The sequence below is a fragment of the Panicum virgatum genome, chromosome 7N (assembly GCF_016808335.1).
Source record: "Panicum virgatum strain AP13 chromosome 7N, P.virgatum_v5, whole genome shotgun sequence".
NCBI lineage: Eukaryota > Viridiplantae > Streptophyta > Magnoliopsida > Poales > Poaceae > Panicum > Panicum virgatum.
Genome location: NC_053151.1, coordinates 25,129,192 through 25,155,556, shown reverse-complemented (window position 1 = coordinate 25,155,556; position 26,365 = coordinate 25,129,192). Strand labels below are relative to the sequence as shown.

At 43.9% G+C, this 26,365-nt stretch overlaps 3 protein-coding genes across 6 annotated transcripts; 1 reads left to right on the top strand and 2 right to left on the bottom strand.

The window, feature by feature from the left end:
* Positions 1-6,984: 6,984 nt before the first annotated feature.
* Positions 6,985-7,684, bottom strand: LOC120681068 (NDR1/HIN1-like protein 2). Its single transcript, XM_039962613.1, has 2 exons — positions 7,678-7,684; positions 6,985-7,563 (listed from the first exon to the last, which is right to left on the bottom strand). The coding sequence occupies exons 1-2, from the start codon at positions 7,682-7,684 to the stop codon at positions 7,199-7,201; spliced, it is 372 nt and encodes a 123-aa protein (XP_039818547.1). The 3' UTR covers positions 6,985-7,198.
* A 4,636-nt stretch (positions 7,685-12,320) lies between these two features.
* Positions 12,321-22,714, bottom strand: LOC120682611 (5-pentadecatrienyl resorcinol O-methyltransferase-like). The gene is made up of 4 exons (XM_039964585.1): positions 21,984-22,714; positions 14,768-14,849; positions 14,586-14,598; positions 12,321-12,662 (listed from the first exon to the last, which is right to left on the bottom strand). Exons 1-4 carry the CDS (start codon positions 22,712-22,714, stop codon positions 12,376-12,378), a joined length of 1,113 nt encoding a protein of 370 aa, XP_039820519.1. The 3' UTR covers positions 12,321-12,375.
* On the top strand, positions 13,371-18,754 carry LOC120682610 (protein FAR1-RELATED SEQUENCE 5-like). Of its 4 annotated transcripts, none has more exons than XM_039964583.1 (7): positions 13,371-13,957; positions 15,182-15,431; positions 15,990-16,254; positions 16,346-17,033; positions 17,171-17,628; positions 17,739-18,020; positions 18,103-18,754. In XM_039964583.1, the coding sequence occupies exons 2-7, from the start codon at positions 15,283-15,285 to the stop codon at positions 18,601-18,603; spliced, it is 2,343 nt and encodes a 780-aa protein (XP_039820517.1). In that variant the 5' UTR covers positions 13,371-13,957; positions 15,182-15,282; the 3' UTR covers positions 18,604-18,754. The 4 variants fall into 4 exon arrangements, with proteins under 4 accessions (XP_039820517.1, XP_039820516.1, XP_039820518.1 ...); XM_039964582.1 differs by having other exon boundaries at positions 14,758-15,431; XM_039964584.1 differs by having other exon boundaries at positions 14,657-15,431; positions 15,990-16,229.
* Positions 22,715-26,365: the final 3,651 nt, after the last annotated feature.

The window sequence follows — 26,365 nt, the reverse complement described above, 5'->3', positions numbered from 1 at the left end:
TCAACTACTAGTACTACTAGCATCTACTATACCAAGTAAAATACTAAAGATAGGAACCACAAACTAAAACCAGAAGAATGTAGCAGCATCCGTAGAGGTACAAGCTGCGAGCAGATTGCCGACACCCTGGCAAGTCTCCCGATCTATTCCCTCACTCTCGTAGAGGTACAAATTGGAGAAGGGCGCCGATAGACCGGCGCCCCTCCTCTCATATTTATAGAGGGTGACTAGGTGTTTCGCTGCGGATTAGCAGCTCTATCACTGGAACCGCATTAAGGGACTAATGGGAGGCTGCCCCATGGGCCCTTAGACCCAATCCAGGTGGGTGGCCTTCTGTCTAGATCGATTTCTGCTTCTATGGGCCCTCCAATCCATGTGAGTCTAAATGGCACGCTCTGATTGGTCGACGACTTGTGCCTTGGATTGAGGAGTGTTTCCTTGCTCGAGTGTGTTTTCTGCCTTAATTGACCTGCATACAAAATTCACCAACACTTATGGAAATGATTAGTAATAAACTCCTACCACTAGGTTGATGTTTATATTTGAAGCATTTATGCAGAATTTTGACGGCCTAAAATAGGTATTTAGGAGCCATCCACATTTATGCAATTGAATATCCCCAGAATACTCCCGGCTAAAATGCTACAACGATATCTCACGCGCTTGCGAATTTAATTTATCCATGGTTCATGAAATACCTGCACCTATCTGGCGTCTGCGGGTGTTGCTGCCTAGGAGCACCCAACATGGCGGTGACGCTGGTAGATGCCGAGAACGGGTGCATGTCGACCGATTGCAGAAGGCCCCGTGCGTGGCCCATCAGATTCTGTGATTCAGCAGGCCCACTAGTAGGCTTTTACGGTCTACTGCTGGCCCATGTTCCCCAATTTGATTTTTTCCTTAAAGTTCCAATGTAACATTTTTTTCATTTTGTTCTAACTGAATATTTTTGTTGCAGTGGAGTATTTTTCATTTTCAGATGGTAAGATTCGATCCAACATGAATAAATTTATTTTGATCTAATGAAACTTTCTTTAAGGGAACAATAACATTTTGTTCTAGTGATTTTTTTTTCCAGTTAAGAGGAGCTACGGGTGATGGCCCAAGAAGAACTTCGTCTCATCAGCAGCCCCACGGCTTATGCGACTGGCCTGCTTGGGTAACGTGGGACACCCCGAGCAACCCCCCATAGGTCTACGGGAAGACGATCACTTGTCTGGGTTGGGCCGTATGGAATTTGGAGGCCTCACGCTGGCTGGGCTATGCAAAAACTCCAAAAAGAACGGGCCTGGGATCAAACCGATGAAAACTGTGCTACCCTTTTCCTAAGCCCCCATCGATAATTCAAACTTCCAAGCTAGTAAAAAAACAAGGGAAAAAAAGTGTTTCTACCCCTACTTCAAAGCTAAATTATAATTTTACCTCTACTTTTAAATTTTATGATTTTACTCTTGTCGTTTGAAACGAAGCAACCATTTGCCCCTACTATCTAACACCGTTTGCTTTGGTGGGATTAAATAGAAAAAAAAAAGAAAAAAGAAAAATCACCGACAGTTATGTCCCTGATCCTATCTCCTTGCACCCGTGACCCTCCCCTGTCACCCGTGGGGATATCGAGCGATAGGGTTTGGAGGTCCAGGCGGCGGCCACCCGACGGCGGCGCCTTTCCCATCGCGCTCCCCCTCCCCGTCGACGCCGTCGCACCCCAGCGCAGGCCGGACGTCGTCCAGGCGCAGCGCGGCCAGGCCGCTGGCCAGGCACCAGCGCGGCCAGGCCGCTGGCCAGGCACCAGCGCGGCCAGGCCGCTGGCCAGGCACCAGCGCGGGCCGGACGCCGTCTCGGCGCCAACGCGGGCCGGCCGCCGCCCAGGCGCAGCGTGGCCAGGCGCCCGCCCAGGCGCTAGTGCGGGCCGGCCGCCGCATCTTACCCTTTTCCTTCCTCCCTAACAGACCCGCCGCATCCTGTCCTCTTCCTCCCTTGCGAGATCCCGGCGGCGACCTCCAACATCTTCCTCGCCCCCCTCCGTCAGCGACGGAAGATGGCGCGCCGAATCCTATCTGCGCAGGCTCATCTGCGGGACCAAGACGAGTGCGGCCGGTTCCGCTGCGCTTCCCTGTCCTCTAGGGGCCGCTCCGCTCCGTCGTGGCATGTTGGGTGCGTGCAAAATAGGGGTACAAACGCTTTTGCCAAAAAAAATGATCGTGGCATGTTGGGTGCGTGCATGTACGGCCAACAAAAGAGGAGAGGCATGCAGAAAAGAACAATGATCGTGGCATTATGCACATGCATACAAATCCGAAAGTAAAAAAATAGAACTATTAAACCGAGCATCCAAAATAAATTTCGTTACACCGTTATTTTTTTTATAAGATCTTTAAAACAAAACTGCACTTACCTACCTATATTAGCACGATATTTAAAAATGTTTTTAATACTCAACGATGAATTTCAGATCTTGAGAACAAATAATTTAACAACATGAACAAATAATTGTTTTTAGGACAAAAGTTTAAAAATAATCAAATATTAATGAACAACAATCAAAATATTACACATAGAGAACATTTGATTGTATATGATAAATAATAAAAAATGAATATCATGAACACATGAGTCAGCATTATGAGACAATTTAATCTACAAAACGAACAAATAATTTGGTGCTGCGAAAATATTAGTTACATGTAGATAAATAATTTTACATAAAGATAAATACATCTCTACCATAAAAATTATTTGTATAGGCATATATACATGAGCTAAACAAATTTGCATATTAAAAATAAATCATTTCACACATAACTTTATGAAGCTACAATACAAATAAATTAGTATAAATTCAGTATGACTCGCTCTTAAATTTGAACAAATAGTTTTGTAATATAATCATTTATAGTGGTTTGCATAGGAGATAACTCAATCAGATATATATATTTAATAACATACAATCATAAAATGAATACAAATAATACAAACTATGGAAAAAGGTAAAAACTAGTTTTAGAAAGAAAATGAAGAAATCAAGATAAGAATACAAAAGAAAAATAAGTACAAATAAAAGGAGAATGGAAAAGAATCATGTATATACATGCTCAGAATAAAATAAGAGGACAACAGAAAATTGTAGGAAAGGAATAAAAAGAATAAAGAAAAAATAATTACTACCGTGACCCATGCCTAGCTAGGAGCCGTCTACAGAATTAATGACATACAGCATGCATGCATGCATGGAATCAACGCCGGGCGAGCTGTTGCCTGCGCGTGGAAGTGAAAATATATTTGGGTCGAATTAATCTATTGGACCGAATTGGGCTGAATCTCCCGAGCGATTTCCTTGAAACGATGGATACATGATTTGTAGCATGGGCGATATATACTCCCCGAGCTAATACTGCGTGATGGGTAACACGATTTGTGAGTAAAGTGTGTGACTTATATATATAGTGTAAAACTGATTTATCAGTCGTACTCATGGTTAATAGCAATCTGGACCCTCGCTTGACTACTTAATTGAAATAGGCGCTTTAATTCAGTGTTTTAATGATCCAACTTTACTTTATTGTTGTTATCTCTCTTTTATCATAAATGTGGGAACGAAAACAATTATATCATAGTAATTAGGTTGCTAGTAATTAAATGTTTATTTAAATGCTAACAACATTCAATCAACATGTCTTTATCCTTGTTTAAGTCTTGCATATCATTTATTTCCTCGTACACATGCTGAATACCAATTATAAGTGTACCCACTCTTGCTAAATCAACACTGCTTAGAGATAACTTGCTGTGAAATTTTCTGAAGATGTTGCTGAGTTCTAGACGTACGCAACCCCTGGTCGATCCCCGGTGAAGTTGGAGCCTTCCTTTTCCAGAATAATTTGTGTGTTTGATATTTTAGCCATGGTAAGTCTCTTTTTCGTGACACTATGGCTCATTATTCCATTATGATGTCACTATATGCATGTATGTAACTTGATCTTGGCATACATATAATTATGCATTCATTTTTATTTTAAAAATCGGCTGTGACATGATGAGAGTTCATTACTATTTGCTACCTTTGAACATCAATCAGCTGTTCATAATTCTCAACATATGCATTATCATGAAAAAAAAGCTCGCTTGATATGAGATTTGACGAGTCAACTCATCATCTTCATCTCAAATTTGCCTAGATATCTACTTAGTTCCACCAAGGAACTACTGTCAATTTTATGTAGTTGTCCATAACAACTGAGATACGATCATATATATGATACATAGTTATTTGGAAGTTAGCATGATAACAAGTATATATATATGCATTGCACTATATGAGTAAATCCATCATTGGGTCTTGCATTGTCTCGCAAAAAAAAGAATAATGGGTCTTGCCAAGAATATGAGCAATTTTTTTGGAAGTCTATTTCAAATTACTGCTAATAGTAAATTCATTCGTGTATTTGGATTCGAATACCTCCATATCCAACATGTCTCAAAAATATACCATGGACGTCACACCAACAAGACAGGATATGCAACACTAGCTTGCTCGCTTTTCCTTTATATTAGCAGATTCTACCCTTTGGCACATTTGGAAGTGATAGAGATTGCAACTAGGTAGATGCCACGTTTAGGAATGATGCATGGATGCTGTTCTTTTGTCCAGCTTCCTTAAGGCAGAAAGACCATCGACTTGAGGAGTTGCTCCTATCAATATGCTCTCTACTTTATTCTCTACCAACAAGGACATCAATCTTATCGATTTGTATATATGCGCCTTCTTGCTTTGCTCCCTAACTATATTTTTATAAACCGATTAGTTTGGCAGGTGATATATATGGATCAAGAACGATGACACTTGTTGATAAGACGGACTTGTCCATGTTTAGACAAGAGTATCAATCGAACCAAGTGGTGAATATAGTGGGGATCATCAATGATATAAATGAGGCGGAACATATAGGTTTATATCGTAGGTCCTATATATGTAGTGTAAGGACTGAGGAGAGGACTACTAGTGCACACTCACTGCATAAAGGGGAGAATAATTGATACTAAACAATGGGATTATTCCATCGTTTCTAGATTGATCCTTACTCTACTTAATTAGGAGATCAAGGCTGCAGGTGAAACTTAACAAGTTACTCCATTAAGATGTACAGAGACAATCATACAATGTGGCCTGAAAGCTTCTCGTTGACTCGACTCCAGATCAGAGTGCATGTGGCATGGAAAGGAACCTGCGCTGCGCATCCCGAAAGGACAGAGACGTTTTCATCCAAACATAAATCTAAGATCTTGATTCTTACAAGCAAAGATCTTGATTCCTTGCAGCATGCACAGTTGCAGTACAAAGATATTTTTCTGTGGCCGATAGAACAGGTTCTCCACATCAGCTCTGTCGCAAATCAGCAAGATATATAGGACTGTAAAGCTTCAGACTTCAGAAGAGATCAATGCCCAACAGGTCATCGCGCAAGAGCAGTGTTATATCAGTGCTGATAGTTGCTTATCTCTGTAGTATAGACTCCATCTTGCTTTCAGAAACCTGCGTACAATTTTAGCATTCGTTTGCAGCAGGCATAGCACTAAAAGTCTAAAAGATCGCGAGCATCGATCATGGCAGACGGAGCATCAATACGATTCAGAATTGTATTGGTCCTGCTGCACACCAGTGCCTCTGGAGCCAGGCCCACCTCAACTCTCTGATGAACGGCTTGTACTAGACCGCAGTCTACGGGCCATTTTGCAAGGCCGCTATAAATAGTCAGGAACATGATGCCTCGCTCCCTCCACCCTACACCACAACCAGCAGCACCAAAAGTGCAATGGATTTCCGTTTCTACAAGCGCGCCAGAGGCATATCAAGCACAAGGCGGCGGCGGCGACGCCGCCCTTGTACCCCCGGAAACCGGCACCTGCCGCGCCGGCCCAGCAGCCCGCCGGCAGCAAGGCCAAGCAACCCACCGCCGCGAAGGTGCGGTCGGTGCCGGCGGCAACGCCGCTGTCGGCGGCGGTCGCCGTGGAGATCGACGGTGGCGGCAGCGACGCCGACGTGGACCGCCGCGCCGCGCTGTACATATCCAGGGTACAGGAGCGGCTCCGGCGCGAGCGCATGGCCGACGACTGGAGGAAGTACTACTGATCGACAGTTAGCTGCTGCTGATCGGTGGCTCTTGCCAAACTTTACAGCCACACGATAATAATAAACAAAAAGAAGAAAAAAACTGCCGCTGATATAAGCATGTGTGTGACCTAATTAATTAGGTGACTGACAGGGTATGCGATCGGTGAAGTAGTGCACTCCGTTTGATGTGCTAAATGCCTAAATATAATTGGGAGACTGAACTTTGGTGTAATTTGCTAATTTTGATGATTTGTTCTGAATGGCGCTCCTGCCAATAGCTCCCACCACCTGTCCTTGCTGTTCTCACGTCAGCTCGGTTCAGGCACGCATCACACGCTACTGGTATAGATAACTGAATGGACGGCCCAACACGACACGGTCCAGGCCCAACACTAGGGACGCCTGTAGTGGCGGCTTTTTTATTTTTTTATTTTTCAATTTCGTTTTTTATAAAAATATATTTTTGTTTTCGAAATTTACAGAAATATACTCCGGCCGCCCCGCTGCCGGGCGGCAGGGGCTTTTCTGCAAAAAGTTTCGCTGAAAATTTGCGCTCGGACCCCTAGAGGATCGGTCGCCCGACATCGGGGCGGCCGGCCCCAGGCCATTCGGCAGCGGGGCGGCTGGATCTGCAAAATCATTTTAATTATTGCCAAGGTCTCTCCAGCAACACCCGAAATCAAGGTCCGTCTCATGATAGGGAAGCTCAACCACTTTTCGAATTGCGAGCATCAAAGCACATGATTCAGAGGCGACAACCCATTGTGATTGCAAAATTACAGCCTCTGAATTCTAGTGTCAAAGCATCCTCTGAATCATCTAAAACCAAGCAGAAACCAATTCGAATCCCAGCAAGTATCCTCTGAATTCGGGCATCAAATTAAGCATCATGACACAGAACAGAATCTGAATATCTCAAGTCTGAACAAGTATAACAAAATGTATATACAGTACTAGTATAGTAAATATCGATCGATGAAATGAATATGCCTGCCTAATTAAGGGTTCGGGACCCAAGAACAGAAAGAATCAACTACTAGCTAGCAGTTGTTAGCAGGCAGGCAAAGCAGCAGCAATGCAAAGCAGATCTCAGAACCAGACTTTGCAGTCTGTGGGCTGGAAGGTGGCTCCGTTGGTGGCTCCCGGCGCCGGGACGAGGAGCTTGCAGGTGATTCTGGGCCCCCGGACCTTGAAGGCCCAGACCTTGACCCTGAGCTTGGCGTTGAGGCCGACGTTGATGGCGAAGCTGCCGTCGGTCTGGTCCTGCCTGAACTGCGCGGCGGTGACGTCCCCCTGCAGCAGCTGCTGTCCGTGGAACTCGGGCTTGAGCTGGGTGGAGGCCTCGGTGCCCTGGTAGAAGGCGTCGAGCGGGTCGTAGCCGAAGCGCTGGTCCTTGAAGGCGAGGGCCTCGACGTTGTCGTAGTAGAGGCCGACGCGCTTGTCGTAGTAGAAGGCTTGAGCAGTTGTTAGAGGCCGTCGACCTTAATTTAGTTTTCAGATCCAGCCGTCCCGCTTTCGGGCGGCCTGGAGGACCGGCCGCCACTACTACAGAATACATAATCACAAACGCCCCATCACTGCAGGTTTGTTTCGAACCGGTGGTGATAGTCTATTACCGCCGGTTCCAAATGAACCCGGCGGTGATGCTAGCATATCACCGCCGGTTCGTAATACGACCCGGCGGTAATTCTCTCGAGAAATTTTTCGCAAAATTTTTTGCAGAAAAGTCCCTGCCGCCCGGCAGCGGGGTGGCCGGAGTATATTCCTATAAATTTCGAAAACAAAAATATATTTTTATAAAAAAACGAAATTGAAAAATAAAAAAATAAAAAAATCGCCCTGTAGTGCCTTGTCGACATGATGCATGGACGCACCGGCGTGCCCACACAGGCCCAAGCCCAACACCCGGTGCCATGGATGGAGCGGTGGAGAGTGACAGTAGACAGAGCTATTGACACCGTTTTATGGTACATATCAATATGAAGACGGGGAGCATAGAGCCGATGAGGATGGACCGACGCCGTAAAAGGGAATGCAAAAGGCGTATGGGGCCTATGGAAAGCATTTAGAAACAATCTTTCACTTATCAATACTTTTTTGATTTGATTTACATTGAGGTCTATCATATAGTGTTACTGGACATCATTTACAAAGAATCATTTGCTTATTTCCAGAGTTAACTCGAATAAAAATGGCTGATAGTGGTTTTTACTTATTACGGTAGCTCTACGCTAGTTCAGAATTAGTGGGTAGTGTTTTTTGTCTTTTGCAAACATGTAGCATGACAAGCACCTCATCATTGAGCAGCATTCTACTGTATGCCGTCAGTGGTCAGTTTTATAATGGAGGCAAAATTCATTTATAATTATGTAAGTACAAACAGTATAATGGCTTGTTCACACACCATATATGCACTCCTTTTTCTCTTCACTTTTTTTAGTTGTATGAATCTTTTTGTAAAAAAAGTGCATCCATCGAGTGCTTAAAAACAGAATGAATGGTGTGCTTATATAGCGCCCCCCCTCCCTCTCCCTCTCCCCCTCAGTCTCTCTCTCTCTGGACTTGCTGAGAGCAATACGGAGGATATTGGTATCTGAATCATCTATTAAATCATAATCAAATTCGGGTGGAAGCTTGTTTAAATCCATTTAGTTTCCCTGCACAAATCATTTCCAGTAAGTCACAAAATTGATTAGACAGTAGGAGCACCAGAGCATTTTTTCATGCAATAAAAGGCAACTAAATATGCATCATGAGTCAATAACGTATTGTTAAAATATGTAGTTCAGTTATTTTCCCAGGCAAATCTTTGTGTCTATTTTCTAATTTCTTTGTGTCTTATTTCAATTTTCTAATTTTGTTCCTGATATTCAATCTTACAGATACTCATCTACAACAGTGAAATTTTTTGGGAGGGGGAGCAATGAGACAGATCTAACCCATCTGTCCAGATACATACAAAGTTTAGCTTCTGCACTTCTTGCAACTTTTGTAACACAAGATGTGCATTTTCTAATTTTGTTTCTGATTTCAATCTTTTTTGTATGTTGATAGTTTTGAAACTTTGTTAATAATTAGAATTTAGATGGATGAAAATACCTTCGTATATGTTCTAATTTGCTTACTAGTTTTCAAAACTTTGCTTATGAGATCCAAAAATTACTTTTTTCATTATACTCGTTGAAACATCCAGAAGCAAGTAAATTAGGAGGGGGCGTGGTGCAGGTATGGTTTTTGGTGGGAACATTAGCTTTGAACAGCACTGCTTTTTCTCCTTATCTGCCAGATTTTTGCACAAAAGGAAATATAGCTGTACATATTTTGCTTCTTTTCCGAAAGTGGAACATCCGTACAACCAGCCTAAATTACAGTTGGTTGTACATTAGCCGTGTCCTACCCAGCTAACGTACGGCTAACCATAAATTAGGCCAGCCATACGGTCGCCCCAAAATAGGAAAGCTAATCTGAAATCTAACCCCGGCCGCCGCCACTAGCCCTCCTTCCCGGCCGATAGCGCCGCCACCACCACCATAGCCGCCACCTCTCGCCGGCCACCGCGGAGCCGCCTCCTCGCGCCACCCCTGCTTGAGGTAAGGAGGGGGATAGAATCTCCTCGCCTCCCTCTCCCTTTTCCCCCAGCTCCGGACCGCCGCCGAGCCCCGCTGTGCCGCCGCCACGAACACCAGAGACAGTCGCCGCCCGCCGCCGTGGCACCGCCTCCACAGACCGCCACCGCCCAAATAAAGTGGGGGAATCGATTCCTCGTGGACCCCTCTCCGTTTTTCCCCTGGCCTCGGCCGCCATCGTGCCTTGGCCGGCCGGCAAGGGCCGCCGCCGCCCCCCGTGCGCCCCTCCCCTGTTTTTCCCAGTCGGGAGGAAGGAGAAGGCACTTTTGTGCAGAGCCCCCTCCTCCTTTTCCTTTTTATTTAAGAACCCCTTTCCTCTTTAGCTCTTTTCCAAAGAAGCCCCCCTCTTCTCCCTTATTACGGATCAGTCCCTCCACCATACAGAAAATATTTATGTTTAGATCCTTACTCTTTCTAAGAGTGACCCTGATATTTTCTAAAATTCCAACCAAGCCCCTGTCATCTTAAAAATAATTATAAAGAAGCCCTTGAATCCCTGTTTAGCCCTAACCACTCCTTTAACCTATCATTTCATGCACCAGACATTCTCCGATTGACTTAAAATTTTACCACGCTATTCCTAACATAATTTCGGCCATGACATTAGAATACCGCCCAGAAATATTATTTCTATATCTATATCTTAATTGTCCCCGACTCGAGCTCAACGATAAAATCTTTATTTCTTTTTCTTTATTGTGTGCTTGTTGTGTGCGTCGTAGATCACGGTGTGAACGAGGGAGAACCCGTCGACGAGCAGTACCGCGAGCAAGTGTGCGAGGACCAGTTCCGGGACCCCGAACCCGAAGGACAGTACCTCGATCAGGACTTCCCGGAAGGCTTTGAGAACGGCAAGTTCAATCCCATCTTTTGATGCATATTTTGTCCCAGTTTTATAAACACAATCTATTGGCCTGTTTTACAAAACTGCATATGTTTTGATTGCTAAAAATATGGTTGGATAGCCACCCCTTGATTTGTTATAACCATTCCTTGACCACCTAGATTAATGTTTGAATGTGAACTGTTCTATTTGGACGTTAATCGCTGCTAGAACGCTTAGGATCTTAAACACAGTATAATTTATTTTATAAAAGGAAAATGTGCGAGTGTGTGGGAAGGGAAAATGTGGAATTTTTGGAAACCAAAGAAAGATGAGATGGATGGCACTTCTGTGTAAATTGCCAGAAGGCGTGCTCGTACCAGTGTGGTTGAGCAAGGTTGGGAGATATCCATCTTTTCACAGTTAAGGACCGAGTTGATGTGTCATCTTGTCTAACTCCACTATCGTGCAAACCACTCGACCGTTGTATGTGGCAACAGTTTAGCATAAACCCCACTAGTTAGTCTGATAGCCATCAGGAGAGCTGAGAGTAACGGGTGACCAAGAAGAAGGGACAAACTCTGTGTGACTTATGCCCCGGTTAAACCTCGGCGATAGGTCAATGGCCCCTTGGTGGATTCCGTATTGGCTAGTCAGGCCTAGCTAAGGTGGGTAATTGCTTTGTTGGGATCTGCACCGACACTAAGGTGATCGTGGTGTGGTACCCCGCTTGTGGGTAAAGTTGCACACCTCTGCAGAGTTAAAACCTATTCGAATAGCCGTGCCCACGATACTGGGCGAGTTATGGTTTGGTCACACAACTAGTGTTTCTTCTTTGAATGGATGGGTTGGCGTGAGTTGTTTTGGAAAAATGTCCGGCAGCTGTGCCGTGTGCTACGGCAGATGAGGAGTCCGGTAGCAATTTAAAACTTGGATCCTATGTGGATCAACACCATTCGGTTACAAAAGAATTGTTTTAAGAAAAATCTTTTCAAATGAACCCATGCATAAAAATTAACTTTCCGCAAATTAAATCCTAGCTTTATCCTTGATTTACCATATGCATGTATTCTGTTTATACTCCCTCCTTGGGTGTGGTTGGACTTGCTGAGTACGTTTGTACTCACCCCTTACTTAATTTTTATAGAGAAAGATCCAGACTTTGTTCCTGAGGACGTTGAGTAGGGGTTCCGTTCTGCACCCAACCTTGTCTGTGGATAGGGTCACCCGCAGGAGCTCCGTATGGCGTAAGACTGTGATGACCTTTTCGTAGTTAATATCGTGATATGGGTTTTAGTTGTTATCCTCGCGATAGTGACGCTTCACTGCCCATTACCACATAGAATTGTACAGTGATGTACCATCTGATGTAATAAATGTGTTATCAGCCTCGTGAGACTGATATTTGTACCACACTTAAATCTTCTCGTATAAGAGGGGCGCTTCAAACAGGCTCCATCAGGAAGGGGTACAGAGGCTTGCTGCGAGCCTCACGAGATGTGACGCGGCGTTAGCTCGTAGCTGGCCTCGTCCACCGACGGTGAGCACGTGCATGTGAGTCGGAGCAGGGAAATCTTTTGGTAGCCCTACAGTTACAGAAAATATTTTATTGATGATTCAATTTTCAAATCTGCTCCATTCTTGTTCGAAAGAGGGCATTATGTTCGTTTACAAATCAACGCATTCACGTTTAATCCACTAGTAGACAATCAATAGTGCTCCTCGCAAAAAAAAAACAAAAAAAAAAGACAATCAATAGTGCTCCTCGCAAAAAAAACAAAAACAAAAAGACAATCAATAGTGCGTCTAACCAGCTCTCATGGATAGAGCTCGATAATCGACCGGACACCAAGAATCGGCATAATTTTGTAGTCCTTAAAGCCTGCTTCAAAGATAATCTTGTTCCACTCTTGCTCATCTCGCTCGACACCATTGATACCCATAATAAGGAGATCATACAAAACTTGCGTCTCTAGGTGCTTAGCGTCTGATGATCCAGATCCAACTACCATATCTATGATTATCACCTTTCCTCCTTTTTCTCTTGAAGGTATAGCTTGCTTGCAATTCTTCAAAATTTTGATACACTCGTCATCGCCCCAATGAGGAATGAGAGTACTCTATCCTGTCTATGATGAGTGAATTGTCAACCGTGCGGTGTGATCGTGCGCTTGGTCTTTGGATTGCAGGTACACGGGCGTCGAGTGTCGACGGAGAGTTGCCGTGGAGGAGCTCGGGCCGGGCGGCAGCTGTGGCGTCCACTCCTGGATCGAGGGCGCAAGCGGCGACGGAAGACGGGTTTCTTGGTTTGCGCCACAAAACCAAGGAGGCGGACGGCGGTTAAAGACGCCAAGTCGTGGAGGCACGGGCGTCGGTCTCGGGACTGGCGGAAGCGACGGGCATCGACGGCGTCTATGGCCTCGCTGCGGGTGAGGAGGTGATGGGTGTCGGGCGGCATCTAGGGCCGTCAGAAGGCCGAGACGGAAACGGCGTCTAGGGCCACAGCGTGGAGGCGGGAATCTTCCCGCGCGTGGAGTTTTGGCGGTTTTCTCGAAACCGGCCACCTACCCGGGTTTCGCGGACCCTCCAAAACCGCGGACCGGAGCTTCATCCACACGGCGGCATCGCAGAGAAGATTTCGACTCGAAGAAAGAACCTCGACATCGGATGAGTCCTTGTATTTTTTTCCGATTTTGCCCCTACGGGCTTTCTAGTGTTTATTTGAGTCTAGGGGTAATGTAGTCTTTTTGGGTGAGAGTTGTTGGGGTTAAAAACCCCCTCACCCCTTCCTCTCTGGCTCTCCCTGTTTTTCTTTCCCCTGGCGCGCAAGAACAGGCGAGCGCCTCCCCTCCCGGGCGTTCTGTTCCTCTTCCTCTCTTCCTCCCTCTTCTCCCCTAGGGTTAGGATTTTGTGATGGAAATTTGAGACCTTGTACCATGGATTCGCTGGGAATGGAGGCCCTTCCCTCCTCTTGACCTCGGAGGGGTCGATTTTGATTCGTTGAATTCCCTTCGCGATTTTGTTGGCCGATTGGTTTTTCCCTCATGTGGTGTTTCTGTTTGTGTGCTGCAGGGGAAATCGCTTGGTTTTGGCACCGCCTGCGAGGCAGGCCAGGCCACGGCAGCGGTGCAGGCGCACCACGAGCTGGTGGCGCGAGCGCTGTCGAGGAGGGCTTGCTTGGCAGAGACGCAGGCGGCGGCGCTCAAGGGCTAGTGCAGCAGAGCCACCGCGCGACTAACAGGCGTGCGCAGGCAGCAGCAGCAGGGAGCGTCCAGCGTGCAGCAGGCTACCAGCGAGAAGCAACGGCTGGAGCAGGCACGAGCAGAGCAGCGGCAAGGCGCAGGCAACCTGTTTGATGAATTGCTTTCAAGGGGGAGACACAGCAGTGCAGGCTGACCGGTGAGCTCTGCTCTGTTTTACTCGGGTGCACTGATTATTCGCTTCTGAATGATGGCTATATATCAATCTACAGTGTTTAATCATTAGTTAATGATTGCAAGGGCTAATCAATTCTCTTAGAATATTCACTCATTGCTTGCTTGCTGTATGTGCACGTTGGAGCATTTGCTTGGTGCTTGAGTTCTTATCACTCAGCAACCTTTTTATTCTCTTGTGCCAGGAAATCAGTGTTTGCTTAGTTCAGATCTTGCTATTCGATAATAGACTCTCTGCATGCTTAGTTATTTTGAATAATGAGTATTTGATGTCGTTTTTTGGGTCTAACCTTTTACATGCTTAGTGAAGAAATATATTTTGCAAGTCTTTTGAGAAAAGTTTTTTTTTGGCGCTTTGATAAATCGGCGTTTCCGCTTTGTGTTGTGTTTGACTCAAGAGATCGTTTTCGCTTGCTTCCGCTTTGCGTAGAGCTTTTCCTAGCCGTTCCTAGGGTGAACTCGTCACTTGTTGGCGTGTCGCTTTGACGGTTAGAAGAGAGGTGTGTCGGGTTGAATTCGGGACATATGTCTTATTTTCTCGGAGAATTTTTATCAGCTCCCATTCAACCCCCCCCCCCCCCCTCTGGTCGCCTCATGCAAAATCCACTGAAATAGTAAACAAGCATCCAGTTACTCAATGTTTGTCACATTATCGTGTATTTAGCTGCTGCAAAGAAAATGAGAAGCTATCTGCTGGCTTTGTACCAAGAAGAAAATAGGCACCACACCTCAACCAACTGAGCTACAAATATGGATGCATTTCAGCGTCAGATACCTTGAGAAAGACAGCATCAGCTGGCGGGATGCTCTGAAACATGTCGCCCTCGACAAACTGCATGTTGCCCAAAGCGGATGTTCTATCCCCCTCATAAGGTATACCCCCACAAGGAACGGTCAGGATGAGATGCGTATTGCTTGGCGATTGGTGCAAATACCTCCTACGAAGTTGACGTGGACATCATTATACTCGCGGATTTACAGAGTGGCAGCTCTTCCATGACTGAACGGTCAACTCAAGAAAACCCGATAGGTCATTGCCTTTCACACCAGAACAGGTTTTATCTAGGAGAGAACCTTGCGTTAGAAGGAAACTAGGCTTCTAGAGTCTTCTGCATCTAGTGCCAGTAGGCATATCTGTAAATGCAAGATGGAGAAGGGATTCGTGATCTAGACCTGATGGAAACTACAGGATTTGGCGATGGTGAGGGAATGAGCGGAGTGCAAGAAGAGCCTGTAGAAAATAGAGGATTAGGCGGCAAAAATTGGGGCGCCGAAGCTCGTGCATAGCATATGGAAACCGGAGCATTTGAAGCCTCGAAGGCTGCAGGCCGCATGGAGCTTAGCTGCCAGGCATCAATCGAAGAGGAGAAGAAATCAACAAGCAATGCAATCTTACGAAGTGGTGAGGCAGGAGGATTTCCTCCACGGCCACGTCGCGGGTGAGTTCCTATATACTGTATATGTGATCCCTTGAAATTGCATATCAATCTTCTTGTATAGATGTCAGATGAACATAATTAGCTGATGTGTGGTACTGCATATAAGAGAATAATGAATTTCTTATGTCAGAGATGCAGCGGCAAGATGTTTGATATATTTTTGAATTGCTCATGTCGGCAATATGTTGGATATATTAGCTAGTTCGATTAGTGATAAAATGAGTTTAGAATACTACTGCCTCCATGACACATTGCGTAAGATCATGTAGTACTGCAGCAACTCGATGCATTGCTTTTCTGGTAAGCCACAATAATTAGCAATGTGGAATAATAATGAGTTGTTTGTAAATATTTCTGTATTAAATTCATGTTGGATATATTAGCTAGTTCGATTAGTGATAAAATGAGTTTAGAATACTACTGCCTCCATGACACATTGCGTAAGATCATGTAGTACTGCAGCAACTCGATGCATTGCTTTTCTGGTAAGCCACAATAATTAGCAATGTGGAATAATAATGAGTTGTTTGTAAATATTTCTGTATTAAATTCATGCAGGAAACGCGCCCGTGAAGGTCCAAATGAACGAATAGCCCCAGAAGATGAGGAAGATGCGGTGACAAAGGCTATACGCCTTGCAGCTGAACGGCCAGACCAGCCAATATTTTTCCCTTACAAAGGAACTGTGTTCAACAGCTGCGATGAGGCGAAAGAGTTCTACAACTTATACTCCTGGGAGAAAGGTTTTGGAATAAGAATAGGGCGAGGATGCAAGAACAGCAAAGAGTATAGAACTAGGCAAGATTTTGTCTGCTCGTGTGAGGTGCACACTAATATATGTTGTCTGCACACACACAACACTATTATTTCTCAAATTGGACTTGTAACTCATTGATGGTTTTTAATATATGCAGGGAACAGACAAGAGCACAACAGCAGCTTCAATCAGGACTAAATGCAATGCAATGATTAGACTTCTCAGACAAAATGATCATTCATGGTACATCAGCAGGGTGGTTGACACACACAACCACCCATTTTCAGCAGGCTATGGTGAAAACAAGCAATGGAAATCGCATAGTGACATAAATCCACTAGCAAAGGATTTGGTTAAGAAGCTTAGGGAGAACAATATAAGTGTTGGGAGGATCTGCAACATCCTAGGTGTGTCGGATGCAACCTCAAGCAAAACAATGAGAAAGGAGTCTATACGGTCCTTGTGTGCAAAACTGTCCCAAGAAAACATGAAAGATGATATTGGAAAGACAATGGGACTTTTGGAGGATATGAAGAAGACTGACCCTGGGCTTGAAGTAAGGTTCCAAATGGACAACAGTGGCGCGATGAAAACAATGCTTTGGTGCACCGGTAAAAATAGAGTGGACTACGAGAATTTTGGAGATGCCATAACATTTGATACAACCTACAGGACAAACCTTTACAGCTTGCCATTTGGTCTTTTCGTTGGTGTAAACAACCATTTCCAGTCAATAGTGTTCGGAGGGGTGCTTCTAACATATGAAAAAACAATTGATTTCGAATGGGCATTCACAAATTTTGTAGAAATAATGAATGGTAAAGCTCCCCTGACAATGCTAACAGGTACAACCTATCGTATCATCCTCAGCAGATCATTGTATCCAGTAGTTTTATCTTGTAAATATACCAACCTGAAAACATCACAACTAGTAGTGCAATGCTTAAGTAGATTGACACCTACATTGTCGATTACTATGCAGACCAGTGTGCCGCCATGGCAAAGGCGATAAAATCAACACTACGGACTACAAGGCACAGATGGTGCAGGTGGCACGTGCTGAAGGATGCAAAAAAGAAGCTTGGGAACATCTACTCAAAACGTAAGAAGTTCAAGCGTGAATTCAATAAACTAATAACTGATAAGATTGACATAAGAAGGTTCGAGAATGAATGGGTAAAACTACTAAAGGAATACCGCCTTGTCAAGAACAAGTACTTGAAGAGGTTGTTCAAGCACCGGGACAAATGGGCTAAACCATATTTCATGGACATATTCTGTGCTGGAATGACCAGCACACAAAGGAGTGAAAGCGCAAATCATATGTTAAAAAAGTTCATTCAACGGGTTGCACCAATGCACCTTTTTGTGAGTAAATTCAATGAGCTGCAGAGCGACAGACACGACCAGGAAGGAAAAGAGCAGCATTCTACTAAACAGGTATGTGATAAGCAGAAATAGAAAATGATATTTGGCATGAGTAAATCTCACTAAACCATGATAATAACTGTGCAGACACTAATTGTTCGGTCCAATCTCTCCTATAACAGGTTCTCAGAAAAAAGCTAAGAGTAGGGGTTCCAATAGAGCGCCACGCAAGCACGGTGTACACAAGAGCAATGTATGAGAAATTCTGTGATGAGCTATTTGAGTCAGGATCATTTGCCATATTTAAGAGTATCAATGCTAGTGAGTTCATTTTAGTAGACACAAAGAACGAAGAGGAAATAGAAGCTAAGCATTTCAGGGTGAAGCTAGAAGGAGATAATAAGATCAGTTGTGAATGTGGTTTCTACGAACATATGGGCATGCTTTGCCGCCATACTCTCAAGGTGAGTGATGAATTATTAAATTGGATTTGTAAAAGTGTTGCAATGATAAAATTGTACTGAAAACTATATAAAACAAAAACAGGTCCTCGTCCATCTGGACAAAATGGAAATCCCAGCTGGAAACATAATGAGAAGATGGACAAAGGAAGGGCACATACCATGTAAAGAAACATCGATATCTTCTGCCTTGGAGCAGCAATCGCATAATATGCAGAGAAAGATGCTTCTGGCAAAAGCTTGTGAACTTACCAAGGTGGATGACAAGGGACGACTCGTCTCTTTTGGTAAAACAATTGAAGAAGTAATTGGCAATTCCATGGTAAGTGAGACATCAGGTCAACAAATTGAAGTTAAAGATGCAACAACTTCTTGGCCAACCTCGAAGCCCACATCCTGTCCTCCCCGAACAATATTCGGTGGAAGGCCACCAAACACAGGACTAAAATCATGGATTGCAAGCACTAAGAAATATGCAGCGTGCCAAGCCGATGATCCAACCACTAAAGCATCAGAGTGGCCAGAGGAAGAGAACCCAGCCAAGAAGAAAACAAAGTCCATTTTAGAACTTATGCAGTTGAAGTAACCGTTCAAGTTGCCTTAATTATGTTACCGGTATGCGTATGTAAAACTAATGCTCTTTTATATTTGGAACCAATAATACACGCATTGTAATCTTATTAAATTTGAACTCAATATGAGCATTGTGTCCAGTATACAATCACTACTTTTATTTACTACTAGTAGAGTATATGATGTACATGTTGACACACTGAAATAGGACTAATACTGTCCACTCAAGTAAGTATATGACGTGTATGTTTCCTCCTATTACAGCTAGTAACAAGTTGGTCTTGTATCAAGCCTTCACATGACGACATACTAAAATGCACCTGATAGTTGATAAATTATCTGTAAAAGATCACGACGAAAAGGTCCATTTTGAGTAACTCCAATATTTCTGCGAGTGGATGTAACGTACACATGAGCTAGGCATCTTGTAACTCAATAATGAGGTTTACCACATGGGTGCTAATTGAAACATAATGATTACTTTAAAATAAATGATAATGAGAACTGCCAATCTTTATATGTAATTCTTATTTCCAAACACATCATATTAATAGTACATACAACTGTGGACATCCAAATACAATAAAAAATAATATTATCTAAGCATCCTAGGGTGAAGAATCAAATTGAGGAGTCTCGAGCTTCAAGGAACCCCTTAGCCAAGACGAATTGTAGTCCTTTGACTTCCACCTTCTGTACATGGAAGTGTCAAGTAAAAGCACAGTTTAGTTTATCTACCATATAGAGCAAGAAAACTTGCTTATCTATATAATAAAATAGAGAAAAAGTGTATCATAGGACCATCCTACATGACTACAATATAAAATATTTTAGAAAATACTATTCCATAAAAACAAATTCCCAAGCAGGATGTACTGCATAAGCATAAGCTGTACTGATGAAGGTGCTGAAATAATGCTCCAATTATGTTATACAAAACTGTATCCATTCTAAACTAACTAGATCTCCAATTGAACAGAGGAGAGAGAAGACATGCCTCCATAGGAACTCTATATGATCGAGCAAGGGATCTAGTTGCTTCCCCCAAAAGCAACATTCAATGAGATTGTGTTCTCAGTGGCATCTACCTCCCAATTTAAAGAGCAATGGTAGCATCATTCTAATGCTGATCGTAACTAGGAGTGGAAAAGTGGAACAAATAAACTTAAAGGAAATAATCAAATCTGAGAACCATGATATATACTGAAGTACACAACTTATTCCTGCTAAAACTGCACAATATAAGATGTGAAATAACAACCACCTTGCTTTTTCCAATTACAGAATCAAGCTGATCCAAGGTACAGGAACAATATTGGCACAGATCATAGGCCTCATTCTGTCAGATGCAAAACATTTAATATGCGGAAAGATACAACTTTCTTCAAGATACCATGGTTCATACTAAGGACACTGAGGTGTATACTGTCATGGTACAACACCTATACTTAAATTATGAAATTTAAACAAGTTGGGCCGCATTATGACATATATGTAATTACCACAATGCTACAAAAAAATTATATATGCAACAGAATATCTATTTCGAGATACAAATAAAGGAAACTGTATAGCTGCAAGAATAATGTGCAAGTAATACTGGGTACTTTTGTATTGCCATTGAGGTCAGTTTTAATCTTAATCACTGCATCAAAGTAGCCTTTCTCAGTACATAATCATACTATTGATATGACCCTACCGAAGGATTGTGCAGTGCAGTCCAGTAACAACTGATGCATAGTCAAGCCTAGCACCTAGTGATATTAAAAGTTGACATAACATACATACACCACAATGCAAGCTTGAATGAACTCTCCTCGTTAGCTGGCATTGCCAAATGCCAACCCATATTGACACTCGGTTACCTACTTTTTCTAATTCCACATGGAAGCCCAGAATGCATGCCACTTTCTTCCTTGCTAAACTTCAACTTTTTTGAATAAAACAGAACAAGGGTATGCAACAAATGCATCAACCCTCCACAGTACATCATCCGGACAGCAAACATTCTGTTTATTTGCGAAAGAGTAGGGCAGTGAATCAATCCCCTCAAACCTGAATTCTTTTACTAACTTCTTGCAATCACCAAGCCTAGAAATCAGATCAAACAACCGGGTAAGCTAACACCTAGCAGATACACCTGCTAACTCTTTTTTTCCCCTTTCCCCTGACAACATTGACAAATCCAATAACCAACTAGAATGAGTACTTATGCAACCTAAATGAGTACTACTTAAGCCACCTGAATGTGTACTAATGCAGTAACTTAGAAAGCTAAATAAACAATCAACATATCCATAAAACCACATGATATCCAGTTGATTAGTCAGACTAAATTTTTAATGACATTGTTAAACTTTAGTGACCTCCAATTGAGACAAATAAACAAAATAATGGGATCTGACCTCCGAGTTATCATCCTCACTGGAGAGCTGATAATCAAGCAGCACCAGATCTGCAGTTAACTGAATAATGACGGCCCATCTGGATTTCAATGTGATGTATGTACGAGAAATCAAAATCTGAAACTCTATATCAACAAGAATCCACAGCCGATCAGAGACAAAACTCGAGATCACCCGCAAGAACTCTAAACAATAAACAAAGGGGAGGACGGGAAGATGAGAGTAGTAGTACCGACAAAAGCAACCAGGACTCTGCTTTGGATTAAAAAAAAAGCGCAACAAGCATCAACGCATACCGAATATTGGATTGAAAAGAAGGCAGCAGCAGGGATTTGTTCATATGTTCACAGGAAGGATACGTGGTTCTGGAGGGGATCGTGCCGGAGATGATGTTGTGAGGATGGACAGATGGCCGGAGATGAGTGGTGGTGAATCGATTTGTGCACAACAGAACAAAGCATCTCCAGTTCTAGAAAGGGGAAAAGATTATTTAGGCTCAGCGATGTCTCCTGAAGATCGAAGCCGACGAGAGCGTCACTTCCCGCACCGTGGCCAACAAGACCGATGTGCGAGGTCACAAATCCGACGAGATGAGAGTGGCGATGGCAATGGCGATAACAGCAAGATATGATCTGTACCGAAGATGTATAAGTGGAGGGTGAGCCCCGCCCCGTCTCGTCGCTGACAAGGTCGCCGGAGGCGGAGAGGGAGGCAGCCGGTGGAGATCTGGTCGGAGGTTGGCCGCAAGAGAAGGGAGAAGAAGAGTCGTATCCAGAAAACTCAGGTACAATGTGAACAGGTCTTCTAGACATTGTTGACCCCAAGAAGGTTAAGCTAGCAGCCAATCTGATGTCAGCATGTTTAAGTGCACTGCCGCGTGCCACGTAGGAGCGGAGCGTGAATCTTGAAGAAGAATCGGATGGCATATTATAGGGGGGATATCCAATGTGGTGGACACGAGAACATTCGCGGCACGTTGCCGCCAGACGGAGCACTGGCAACCACGTGCGGAAGATCCAGCACGCTGCACCTCAGCTCCGGGAACGCCTTGGCGATGGAGGTGGCAGTGCCGCCGAGCCCGCCGGCGACGTCGATCAGCGAGCCTATCCCGTGGAACACCTCGGCGCACTCCCTGAGGACGATCCGCATCAGGAAGCGGCTGTCCGCGGCCATGGCGTCGTTGACCAGCGCGTTGAAGGTGGGCTTGCGCGCGGCCATCTCCCACATGTTCCGGCCGTGCGCCACCGCGAACGGGGCCACGCCCGGCTGGTCCTCCCGCCGGAACCACGCGCCGATGCCCATGCCGAGCAGCGAGACGCGGAAGGGGTTGAGCACCAGCCTCAGGACAGGCGACAGGCTCGCCGCCGAGCCCTCGCCATCGCCGCCGTCGACGTCGTCGCTGACGAGGAGGCGTGAGGCAGGCGTCAGCTCGTAGACGGCTTCGCCACCGGAGTCTTCAGACGAGGTGGCAACGGTAAACGTGCCCGCGACGGTGAGCGCGCGCATGAGGCGGCGGAGGCCGTGAAGCTTGCACGGGCTGAGCGCGGCATCGGCGAGTATCTGGGAGAGGGTGGCCCTGCCGCCGCGGCGGTAGATGGCGTCGGCGATGCCGAGGTCTAGGGCGACGGCGAGCGTCATGGACTTGACGTAGCCGAAGGCGTGGTGCCAGAGCTCGAGCTGCGCCTGGAGCAGCTCCTTGCTCTCCTCGGCGACGGCCATTTTCCACTACTCTTCCGTTGTCGTCCTCGGTGAGGCATCATGCCTTCTTTATAGGCCGCCGGAGACTTTGCTCCAGATCTCGATCGGTACGTTTGAGTTTTTGATTTCTTATGCAGACTGGTAGTCCAAGTCCAACTGAATATGTTGTTTGCAATCTCGGTACGTTGAGGTTCTTAATTTCTAATGCAGGCTGCTAGTCCAAGTTGGGAATGGTGATAAGATCCAGATTTGGAGGGATAATTGGATACCTAAAGATTCACTACTAAAACTAACAGGGAGAAGAACAAGGTGTCGACTGCGATGGGTACCCCAAGTTCCCAACTCATGCGTGGAAAGTGCGATAGTGTGGCTATGAGCTTGCTAGGTTAGCGTGGCGTATAGTGCATTGTGCGGTTTGGAGATCACAAGCTCCTCCTTGTATTAGTGAGCTACTCAAACTTATTGTAACCTTTTATCATTTTAATGAAGATGCTCTTTCAAACTTGATTGTAACCTTTTATCATTTTAATGAAGATGCCCTTTTCCCTCGCAAAAAGAAAACACTACTATAAAAACGATTTGTAGCAACGCACCGTTTTTTAGGGACGGACTAAAGTTAAACCGTTGCAACAAATAAAGCGAAATTATTGTAGCAATAGACCCGCCCCTAAAAATACCCTAAAATGTATTTTTAGGGGCGGATCACCTCCTCACCCGCCCCTAAAAATGACTCATTTTTTGGGGCGAGTGAGGGGTGACCAGCCCCTAAAAATACCATGGGTGGGTGGTGGCATCACCCGCTCCTAAAAAACTAAAAAACAGTGGCGGACAGATATCGAAAAGTGTGGCACGTCTATTTACTTCTCGGTGGGCATCTTCTCTCTCTCTTATCTCTTTTCTTCCCTTCTCCCCCACCGCACCACTTCTCTTCTCAGAGAAGATGCAACGGTAGCGTGGCGCGCAGCTTCAGCTGGCGGCGTGGCTGCCGTGGTGAGGGCCCTTCGCTCCTGCCCCGCCTCCTCTCTCCCTCACCGGATCTGGTAGCGCAACTCGCTTGAGGCGCGGATCTGGGACCATGGCGGTGTGGCTAGGGCTGGGGCCGCGGCGGCGCGCGGCAGGGGCCGAGGACGCGGCAGCTGCAGCGGCAGCGACGGCGCAGGCCCAAGCGGCGCGCGGCAGTGTCGGCGGTGTGGACGCGCGGCGGCAAACTGGATGCCCAGCGGTGGCGGTCGGGATACCCGACGGCGGCTGGCCCGGACGGCCGGCACAACTTTTTTATTTTATATTTTTAATCGATTACTAGGGGCAGATGATCTAGTGAACCGCCTCTAGAAATCAATTTTTAGGATCAGGTGATAAGGTCACCCGTCCCTAGAGATCGATTTCTAGGGACGGATGATGGGCTCATCTGTCCCTAGAAATACCTTTTTAGGGGCGTGGGTAACGCACCCGCCCCTGCAAATTGCTTTTTTAAGCAGCGAAAAGCAGGGGCGGGCGCGACGTCCTCCCCTAAAAATGTTATTTCACCCACCCCTACAAACTTTTTATGCAGTAGTGAAAAGTTGTCCAACTGAATGTTTGCAATCTCGGTACGTCGGAGATGTTAGCAGCCACTGATTGAGAATGTGTTGCACTACTTATTAAATTGAATTTTTGCAAATCAAGTAAATTTACTTTCTCCCGGCCCGGAACAAACTAATTAATTGTACTTGGATTATTCAAGAACTTCGTTCCCACAAAGGACAAACAAAGTGTAAGAATAAACAAAAAAGATAAATTATATTATGGGGTAAAATAGACTAAATTGCATAGTTTGTGGGGTAAATTAAACCATTTTACAGTTAGGAGGTTATTCAGACTTTGGATATACTTGAAGGGAGAAAATTAAACCTTTTCCAAGGATCAATGGACCATGACCAATGGAAATACAAAACAATGCCTTGTGTTCATCACCATATTATTTTTCATCTCAGCAACTGCGCTGCAAACAGAACTGAAAACAAAGAAAATGCCTTTTTTTTTTCCTCCGATAACTTGACTGGACAACCATTTTTTTAAGAAGAAACAAGCAAATAATTGCATGACAAGCAGGCACAGAACGATCTGTTAAAACTGATCATACCACTGCCCACTGCACCGGCAGGACTCCACCGCCTTCATCTCAGCGCCAAGAGAATCTTGTCCGTGTGGTTCATCTCATAAAGGAAAGCTTGGTGTTCATATTTACATAATAACAATGGAAGATCAAAGATGGGCAGTCCTTCAAACGAATCTGGGATGCAATCAAAGAAGTCAGCCATCCAACCAATGAGATGCAAACGGCATCATCGTCTCATTGTGTAGTGGTAGGAGACGCTTCGTACATGAACTACTTGTACAATCAGTTACAAATTGTCAGATATCTTGATATGTATCTTATAATCCGAGATTCTCATGAGATAAGATTTTATAAAGCTCAAACTATATTAAAACCACCGTGAATTTTAATTTCATAGTATTATAATCATACGTGAGAATTATACGATCCCATGAGACTGGTAGGATTATACATAGAGATCCTCATCTTGACATCAAATGTTGAGCAAACTTAAACTTAGGTATAATATCTATGTGCATTTGAGCTTCATTGGTTTAATTTAGAGAAAAATTCTTATTTGAGTTGATGTTTCATTTTTTAACACTAAAATTTTTAACTTCCCTATTTGACACTTTAGCCAATTCCGTCGATTATCTTACATGGAGAGTAACTTATGGATTTTCTCCTCCCTTTTCATGGCTAAAACAACTACCAAATTACGTTCAAAATTCATAAAATATTTTTCAAGGATATAAACAAATGGAGATGAAACTATTTTGCACAAAAACAAATATTCAAAATTTAAAATCCTAGAACTAAAATTCACCAGAATAGACTACTTTTGAAGAATATATATAAATTTTTAGGGCACAACATTACTTTCCAAAAATTCTGAAACTATACATAATAATCCTATCATGGCATGAAATAATTTGTAAAATTATTTTCAATCATAAGTTACTTAGAGAATCTTGAAGTTATTTCAAATCTTATTTTTATGAAATGACTTTAAATTTGTTTTTGTTAAATAATTTCAAATTTTCTTTGTAACTTATGTTATAAAGTAACTTTATAAATTATTTTATCCCACTATTGACATATAGGTATATATTGTTTCTTAGTATTTTTGTACTCTAAAAATTTGGACAATTTTCAAAATTGGCCTATTTTGGTCAATTTTATTTTCAAGACCTTAAATGTTACATATGTTATTTTTTAAAAAAGGGTTCATCTCCATCCATTGTATCCTTACAAAAAAATTCATGAATTTAGAGGTGATTTGATAGTTGTTTTAGTGTAGAAAAGAGAGAGGAGAACCCACACGTTACTGTTTGTCGGAGTTAACTGACGAAATGGATACAAGTGTCAAATAAGTAATGAAAGTTCGTGTCAAATGGGGATGTTAAAATTTTTCAGTTTCAAGTAAGGAATTATCAACTTTACTAGTGTCAAATAGAGAATTTTCTCTTTAATTTAACATTTCTTTTACTCTTTGCAGCTTATGATATGTTAACTATTGTAATAGTTATGTATAAGAACTTCAAAATGATTTCATATTTGCTTAAATATTCTTTGAAAGTTTAAAACCTAAGTTG